Here is a 9,147-nt window from a genome sequence, read left to right as displayed (position 1 = left end):
AGTCTCCACTTTCACCACCTGCTAGGAAGACAATTCTATCGTTCTTCACCCTCCGTTTAACAACGAACTTCCCAAGTGTGTTCAACCATTACCAAGGCATTGTTTCTCACTGGCATCGAACACGAAACAATTCAGTCGTTTCGCTTCCTGTGGGTTGAAATTGCACCAGGATTGTTCTTCAGAATTGTTATCGGCGCGAATATAATTGGCGAAGATTTCCAAAGTGGCGCAGTAAGGAAGGTGGTATGTATCCTGTAGAGACTGGCTACGATCCTACTCGTTGTGACGGGGAAACATTGTCGCAACATTGCATGCATTCTTGTGTTGCGTAGCAGTTGTTGGGATTTGGATTACGTTGCCCCGATCTACTTTCAGTTGTAAAACAAACGTTTTCCGACGTTAAATGAATAGTGACTAATGATTTCCTGATATGGGCGAATACACAGTACCATTACTTGTTTGTATAACTAAATATAAGTTAAAGAAACTGCAAAAATAAGTCTAACGCTTTATGTAGCCTATAAAGTATTGCCACAAATATCTCAAATCTTCCCTCCTGTGTTCATTATTAGTTCCATGGAAACTACTCCATTCCTATGATAGACTTGAACTTCCTTTAGCGTCTACTGTGGTCTTCCCGGGTAGTTGAGGAGCTTCGTTCTCTGACCTGGTCCGAGTTCAGTTTCGATAGCAACAACATTGTCTCACCATCAGTCGATTCTAGTAAAAAATGTCAATTCTGAAACCGGGCTTACCTTTAGTCCTACTCAGTAGTGACCCCTCATTCAGGGAAGATAGAGCCCCACTTTTGTTAATCTTTTTCTTTTTTTTTGTGTGTTGCCTGTTTTGCATGTTATTTTTGCATTAATACGTGTTACACATCAGTTTGCAAACAATGTAGAAAAAAATAAATAATAATAATTGCGTTAATAATAAAGCCACATGCAAACATGGTCTATTTTCCTTTCATGAGTAAAGGCATCTCCAAAATGCAAGTGTTTCAGCTGAGCTCAGTGCCTTTTGTGGTGGTGGGGCAGCCAGTAGAAAATACAGAGCTTAGGGATTGGCAATGTTCTTAAGTTGTGCCGGGATTGGCTCAGTGTTCTGTCACTTACGGGGGACACTACGTCACTGCCAAGTCTAAGGGTAGAGCTCAAAAATGGAATAAGCATGCAGTCAGATTTCTTTATGGTCCTTAATATAGATAGAAAATTGCTGCATTCTAAATCAATCTGATCTTTCTTCTTCAGGTTGTTGTGAAGAATGGAAAGGCCCTTGGATGTTCTGTCAAGAGCTGCGTCGTTAGTGTATGCGGATGATGAGAAACGTAAGCGTAAGTTAGCCTGACTCCCTGGCCCTGACTCCCTGGCCCTGACTCCCTGGCCCTGACTCCCTGGCCCTGACTCCCTGGCCCTGACTCCCTGGCCCTGACTCCCTGGCCCTGACTCCCTGGCCCTGACTCCCTGGCCCTGACTCCCTGGCCCTGACTCCCTGGCCCTGACTCCCTGGCCCTGACTCCCTGGCCCTGACTCCCTGGCCCTGACTCCCTGGCCCTGACTCCCTGGCCCTGACGCCCTGGCCCTGACGCCCTGGCCCTGACGCCCTGGCCCTGACGCCCTGGCCCTGACGCCCTGGCCCTTGCTTGGAAAATACATAAATGTGATTCTCTTGATGACAACATATGGGCTGTTTTCCTAAAGAAGTGAAATCCGCTTCATGTTTTGGTTTCCTTGGCCGATACTAATGAATTTCGCAATTCTGGTATTGTCCCGGCCCTACCCGTTACCCCTAGCCTACCTTGGCCCTACCCTAGCCATACACTTCTCCTACCCTTGCCCAACCCTGGCCTTATCCATACCCTGGCTTTACCCCTACCCTTATCCTGCCATACCCTGGCCTTATCCCTTCCCTTCAACCCTATCCCTTGGGCCTACAGTCACTCCTCATGGCTGTCTCAACACATAATCAAGCTTTAATTCTGTCTGGTTGAAAATCCCTTGTAATATTAAGCAGGAGGAAATCCTTCTCAGCGGCATGTAGTCTGGCTAGACTGAGTTGAGAGTACGGGCATGTAGTCTGGCTAGACTGAGTTGAGAGTACGGGCATGTAGTCTGGCTAGACTGAGTTGAGAGTACGGGCATGTAGTCTGGCTAGACTGAGTTGAGAGTACGGGCATGTAGTCTGGCTAGACTGAGTTGAGAGTACGGGCATGTAGTCTGGCTAGACTGAGTTGAGAGTACGGGCATGTAGTCTGGCTAGACTGAGTTGAGAGTACGGGCATGTAGTCTGGCTAGACTGAGTTGAGAGTACGGGCATGTAGTCTGGCTAGACTGAGTTGAGAGTACGGGCATGTAGTCTGGCTAGACTGAGTTGAGAGTACGGGCATGTAGTCTGGCTAGACTGAGTTGAGAGTACGGGCATGCAGTCTGGCTAGACTGAGTTGAGAGTACGGGCATGCAGTCTGGCTAGACTGAGTTGAGAGTACGGGCATGCAGTCTGGCTAGACTGAGTTAAGAGTACGGGCATGCAGTCTGGCTAGACTGAGTTGACGGGCAGTCTGGCTAGACTGAGTTGAGAGTACGGGCATGTAGTCTGGCTAGACTGAGTTGAGAGTACGGGCATGTAGTCTGGCTAGACTGAGTTGAGAGTACGGGCATGTAGTCTGGCTAGACTGAGTTGACGGGCAGTCTGGCTAGACTGAGTTGAGAGTACGGGCATGTAGTCTGGCTAGACTGAGTTGAGAGTACGGGCATGTAGTCTGGCTAGACTGAGTTGAGAGTACGGGCATGTAGTCTGGCTAGACTGAGTTGAGAGTACGGGCATGTAGTCTGGCTAGACTGAGTTGAGAGTACGGGCATGTAGTCTGGCTAGACTGAGTTGAGAGTACGGGCATGTAGTCTGGCTAGACTGAGTTGAGAGTACGGGCATGTAGTCTGGCTAGACTGAGTTGAGAGTACGGGCATGTAGTCTGGCTAGACTGAGTTGAGAGTACGGGCATGTAGTCTGGCTAGACTGAGTTGAGAGTACGGGCATGTAGTCTGGCTAGACTGAGTTGAGAGTACGGGCATGTAGTCTGGCTAGACTGAGTTGAGAGTACGGGCATGTAGTCTGGCTAGACTGAGTTGAGAGTACGGGCATGTAGTCTGGCTAGACTGAGTTGAGAGTACGGGCATGCAGTCTGGCTAGACTGAGTTGAGAGTACGGGCATGCAGTCTGGCTAGACTGAGTTGAGAGTACGGGCATGCAGTCTGGCTAGACTGAGTTGAGAGTACGGGCATGCAGTCTGGCTAGACTGAGTTGAGAGTACGGGCATGCAGTCTGGCTAGACTGAGTTAAGAGTACGGGCATGCAGTCTGGCTAGACTGAGTTGACGGGCAGTCTGGCTAGACTGAGTGAGGAGTAGAGACGGGCAGTCTGGCTAGACTGAGTGAGGAGTAGAGACGGGCAGTCTGGCTAGACTGAGTGAGGAGTAGAGACGGGCAGTCTGGCTAGAATGAGTGAGGAGTAGAGACGGGCAGTCTGGCTAGACTGAGTGAGGAGTAGAGACGGGCAGTCTGGCTAGACTGAGTGAGGAGTAGAGACGGGCAGTCTGGCTAGACTGAGTGAGGAGTAGAGACGGGCAGTCTGGCTAGACTGAGTGAGCAGTAGAGACGGGCAGTCTGGCTAGACTGAGTGAGCAGTAGAGACGGGCTGTCTGGCTAGACTGAGTGAGGAGTAGAGACGGGCTGTCTGGCTAGACTGAGTGAGGAGTAGAGACGGGCAGTCTGGCTAGACTGAGTGAGGAGTAGAGACGGGCAGTCTGGCTAGACTGAGTGAGGAGTAGAGACGGGCAGTCTGGCTAGACTGAGTGAGGAGTAGAGACGGGCAGTCTGGCTAGACTGAGTGAGGAGTAGAGACGGGCAGTCTGGCTAGACTGAGTGAGGAGTAGAGACGGGCAGTCTGGCTAGACTGAGTGAGGAGTAGAGACGGGCAGTCTGGCTAGAATGAGTGAGGAGTAGAGACGGGCTGTAGCTCAACACAATCCCAGCAGGGAAAATATGCTGTTCTTTCTTTTCAAAGTGTTATAATTTAGCTGCTGAGAGAAGAGTTGTCTCTTTTCGATTTAATTTGATTAACCTCTGTAGGGGAGTTGGTCTGTGTTTTTAAGGGCTTTATTGGCATGGGAAACATATTTTAACATTGCCAAAGCAAGTGAACTAGATAATACAGTAAATATTGTCTTAACAGTAAACATTACACTCACAAAAGTTCCAAAAGAATAAAGACATTTCAAATGTCTTATATGTACATTATTGTAACGATGTGCAAATAGTTAAAGTTCAAAAGGGAAAATAAATAAACATAAATATGGGTTGTGTGTGTTCTTCACTGGTTGTGCTTTTTGTTGTGGCAACAGGCCACCCATCTTGCTGCTGTGATGTCACACTGTGGTATTTCACCCAATAGCTATGGGAGTTTATCAAACTATAATTATTACACAAATAATTCACCGTTTTAGATATCTTGTGTAATCTGAAGGAAATATGTCTGTCTAATTAGGGCCATACATTGGGCAGGAGATTAGGAAATACAGCTCAGTTTCCACCTCATGTTGTAGGCAGTGTGCAGTGTTCTCTTGCTAGTTGTTCTGTGTGGAGAGATTGGAGTCTATGGAAGGCTATTCACAAAGAGTATTGGAGTAGGAGTGCTGATCTCGGACCAGTTTTGCCTTTTAGTTCACAATGAATAAGACAGGGTGGGACCTGATCCTAGGTCAGCACTACTGCTACTGGTGCTATAGATTATAATGAATTAGACTGGGTGTTCCCTCTGCTTTACCATGCTGTTCTCTCTGCCTTACCATGCTGTTCTCTCTGCCTTACCATGCTGTTCTCTGCTTTACCATGCTGTTCTCTGCTTTACCATGCTGTTCTCTCTGCCTTACCATGATGTTCTCTCTGCCTTACCATGCTGTTCTCTGCTTTACCATGCTGTCCTGTCTGCCTTACCATGCTGTTCGCTGCTACCATGCTGTTCTCTGCCTTACCATGCTGTCCTGTCTGCCTTACCATTCTGTTCGCTGCTACCATGCTGTTCTCTCTGCCTTACCATGCTGTTCTCTCTGCCTTACCATGCTGTTCTCTCTGCCTTACCATGCTGTTCCCTCTGCCTTACCATGCTGTTCCCTCTGCCTTACCATGCTGTTCTCTCTGCCTTACCATGCTGTTCTCTCTGCTTTACCATGCTGTTCTCTCTGCTTTACCATGCTGTTCTCTCTGCCTTACCATGCTGTTCTCTCTGCTTTACCATGCTGTTCTCTGCCTTACCATGCTGTTCTCTCTGCCTTACCATGCTGTTCTCTCTGCCTTACCATGCTGTTCTCTCTGCCTTACCATGCTGTTCTCTCTGCCTTACCATGCTGTTCTCTCTGCCTTACCATGCGGTTCTCTGCCTTACCATGCTGTTCTCTCTGCCTTACCATGCGGTTCTCTGCTTTACCATGCTGTTCTCTGCTTTACCATGCTGTTCTCTGCTTTACCATGCTGTTCTCTCTGCTTTACCATGCTGTTCTCTCTGCCTTACCATGCTGTTCTCTGCTTTACCATGCTGTCCTGTCTGCCTTACCATGCTGTTCGCTGCTACCATGCTGTTCTCTGCCTTACCATGCTGTCCTGTCTGCCTTACCATTCTGTTCGCTGCTACCATGCTGTTCTCTCTGCCTTACCATGCTGTTCTCTCTGCCTTACCATGCTGTTCTCTCTGCCTTACCATGCTGTTCCCTCTGCCTTACCATGCTGTTCCCTCTGCCTTACCATGCTGTTCTCTCTGCTTTACCATGCTGTTCTCTCTGCTTTACCATGCTGTTCTCTCTGCCTTACCATGCTGTTCTCTCTGCTTTACCATGCTGTTCTCTGCCTTACCATGCTGTTCTCTGCCTTACCATGCTGTTCTCTCTGCCTTACCATGCTGTTCTCTCTGCCTTACCATGCTGTTCTCTCTGCCTTACCATGCTGTTCTCTCTGCCTTACCATGCTGTTCTCTCTGCCTTACCATGCTGTTCTCTCTGCCTTACCATGCGGTTCTCTGCCTTACCATGCGGTTCTCTGCCTTACCATGCTGTTCTCTGCCTTACCATGCGGTTCTCTGCTTTACCATGCTGTTCTCTCTGCTTTACCATGCTGTTCTCTGCTTTACCATGCTGTTCTCTCTGCTTTACCATGCTGTTCTCTCTGCTTTACCATGCTGTTCTCTCTGCTTTACCATGCTGTTCTCTCTGCCTTACCATGCTGTTCCCTCTGCTTTACCATGCTGTTCTCTGCCTTACCATGCTGTTCTCTGCCTTACCATGCTGTTCTCTGCTTTACCATGCTGTTCTCTGCTTTACCATGCTGTTCTCTGCTTTACCATGCTGTTCTCTGCTTTACCATGCTGTTCTCTGCTTTACCATGCTGTTCTCTGCTTTACCATGCTGTTCTCTCTGCCTTACCATGCTGTTCTCTGCCTTACCATGCTGTTCTCTCTGCTTTACCATGCTGTTCTCTCTGCCTTACCATGCTGTTCTCTCTGCTTTACCATGCTGTTCTCTCTGCCTTACCATGCTGTTCTCTGCTTTACCATGCTGTTCTCTGCCTTACCATGCTGTTCCCTCTGCCTTACCATGCTGTTCTCTCTGCCTTACCATGCTGTTCCCTCTGCCTTACCATGCTGTTCTCTCTGCCTTACCATGCTGTTCTCTCTGCCTTACCATGCTGTTCTCTGCCTTACCATGCTGTTCTCTGCTTTACCATGCTGTTCTCTGCTTTACCATGCTTTTCTCTGCTTTACCATGCTGTTCTCTGCTTTACCATGCTGTTCTCTGCTTTACCATGCTGTTCTCTCTGCCTTACCATGCTGTTCTCTCTGCTTTACCATGCTGTTCTCTGCTTTACCATGCTGTTCTCTGCTTTACCATGCTGTTCTCTGCTTTACCATGCTGTTCTCTGCCTTACCATGCTGTTCTCTCTGCCTTACCATGCTGTTCTCTCTGCTTTACCATGCTGTTCTCTGCCTTACCATGCTGTTCTCTGCCTTACCATGCTGTTCTCTGCTTTACCATGCTGTTCTCTCTGCTTTACCATGCTGTTCTCTGCCTTACCATGCGGTTCTCTGCCTTACCATGCGGTTCTCTGCCTTACCATGCGGTTCTCTGCCTTACCATGCGGTTCTCTGCCTTACCATGCGGTTCTCTGCTTTACCATGCTGTTCTCTCCGCCCTTACCATGCTGTTCTCTGCCTTACCATGCTGTTCCCTCTGCTTTACCATGCTGTTCTCTCTGCCTTACCATGCTGTTCTCTCTGCCTTACCATGCTGTTCTCTCTGCCTTACCATGCTGTTCTCTCTTTGCTTCTTTACCATGCTGTTCTCTCTGCTTTACCATGCTGTTCTCTGCCTTACCATGCTGTTCTCTCTGCCTTACCATGCTGTTCTCTGCTACCATGCTGTTCTCCGCCTTACCATGCTGTTCCCTCTGCCTTACCATGCTGTTCTCTCTGCCTTACCATGCTGTTCTCTCTGCCTTACCATGCTGTTCTCTCTGCTTTACCATGCTGTTCTCTGCCTTACCATGCTGTTCTCTGCCTTACCATGCTGTTCTCTGCTACCATGCTGTTCTCTCTGCCTTACCATGCTGTTCTCTCTGCCTTACCATGCTGTTCCCTCTGCCTTACCATGCTGTTCTCTGCTTTACCATGCTGTTCTCTCTGCCTTACCATGCTGTTCTCTGCCTTACCATGCTGTTCCCTCTGCCTTACCATGCTGTTCTCTGCTTTACCATGCTGTTCTCTCTGCCTTACCATGCTGTTCTCTGCCTTACCATGCTGTTCTCTCTGCCTTACCATGCTGTTCTCTGCCTTACCATGCTGTTCTCTCTGCCTTACCATGCTGTTCTCTCTGCTTTACCATGCTGTTCTCTCTGCCTTACCATGCTGTTCTCTCTGCCTTACCATGCTGTTCGCTGCTACCATGCTGTTCTCTCTGCCTTACCATGCTGTTCTCTCTGCCTTACCATGCTGTTCTCTCTGCCTTACCATGCTGTTCTCTCTGCCTTACCATGCTGTTCTCTCTGCCTTACCATGCTGTTCTCTCTGCCTTACCATGCTGTTCTCTCTGCCTTACCATGCTGTTCTCTCTGCCTTACCATGCTGTTCTCTCTGCCTTACCATGCTGTTCGCTGCTACCATGCTGTTCTCTCTGCCTTACCATGCTGTTCTCTCTGCCTTACCATGCTGTTCGCTGCTACCATGCTGTTCTCTCTGCCTTACCATGCTGTTCTCTCTGCCTTACCATGCTGTTCTCTCTGCCTTACCATGCTGTTCTCTCTGCCTTACCATGCTGTTCTCTCTGCCTTACCATGCTGTTCTCTCTGCCTTACCATGCTGTTCTCTCTGCCTTACCATGCTGTTCTCTCTAACATGTCAACTGAGCATGGTAGTGTATCGGTGAGCCACTATTCTGGCCTTCCAAAATAAATACAAAATAAAGGACAAAAAGGCTTTAAGGTGTTGGTTTTAAATTTTAAACAATAAATACGCTTTTTACTTGATTTCATGGTCCTCCCAAGAGTTGCTGAATGTCTCCTACTTATTTCAGTTGTCTCCTCGGGTTCGTACACCTTGTTTGGAGAGAGGTTCTGCTGGTCTTCTCATGTCTCCTGTATTGATGGTGGTGAAGGAACCACTCTGGTCTTCTCATGTCCCCTGTATTGTTGGTGGTGAGGGCACCACTCTGGTCTTCTCATGTCTCCTGTATTGGTGGTGGTGAGGGCACCACTCTGGTCTTCTCATGTCCCCTGTATTGTTGGTGGTGAGGGCACCACTGGTCTTCTCATGGCCCCTGTATTGTTGGTGGTGAGGGCACCTCTGGTCTTCTCATGGCCCCTGTATTGTTGGTGGTGAGGGCACCTCTGGTCTTCTCATGTCCCCTGTATTGTTGGTGGTGAGGGTACCACTGGTCTTCTCATGTCCCCTGTATTGATGGTGGTGAGGGCACCACTGGTCTTCTCATGGCCCCTGTATTGTTGGTGGTGAGGGCACCACTGGTCTTCTCATGGCCCCTGTATTGTTGGTGGTGAGGGCACCACTGGTCTTCTCATGGCCCCTGTATTGGTGGTGGTGAGGGCACCACTGGTC

At 48.7% G+C, this 9,147-nt stretch overlaps 1 protein-coding gene across 2 annotated transcripts in view; it reads left to right on the top strand.

Moving 5' to 3' along the window:
* LOC109886344 (transcription cofactor vestigial-like protein 4) overlaps positions 1 to 9,147 on the top strand; it is a 91,921-nt gene continuing 82,774 nt past the window's right edge. The window contains exons 1-2 of one of the 2 annotated variants that reach the window (XM_031792369.1): positions 1 to 243; positions 1,251 to 1,327. In XM_031792369.1, coding sequence (XP_031648229.1) covers positions 1,264 to 1,327 — 64 coding nt within the window. In that variant the 5' untranslated portion in view covers positions 1 to 243; positions 1,251 to 1,263. Of the gene's footprint in view, positions 244 to 1,250; positions 1,334 to 9,147 lie in introns of both variants that reach the window. The other variant, XM_031791927.1, reaches the window with a different exon arrangement.

Source organism: Oncorhynchus kisutch, linkage group LG1 (assembly GCF_002021735.2).
Source record: "Oncorhynchus kisutch isolate 150728-3 linkage group LG1, Okis_V2, whole genome shotgun sequence".
In the NCBI taxonomy this organism is placed as follows: Eukaryota; Metazoa; Chordata; class Actinopteri; order Salmoniformes; family Salmonidae; genus Oncorhynchus; species Oncorhynchus kisutch.
This window is presented reverse-complemented; position numbering and strand designations above follow the sequence as displayed.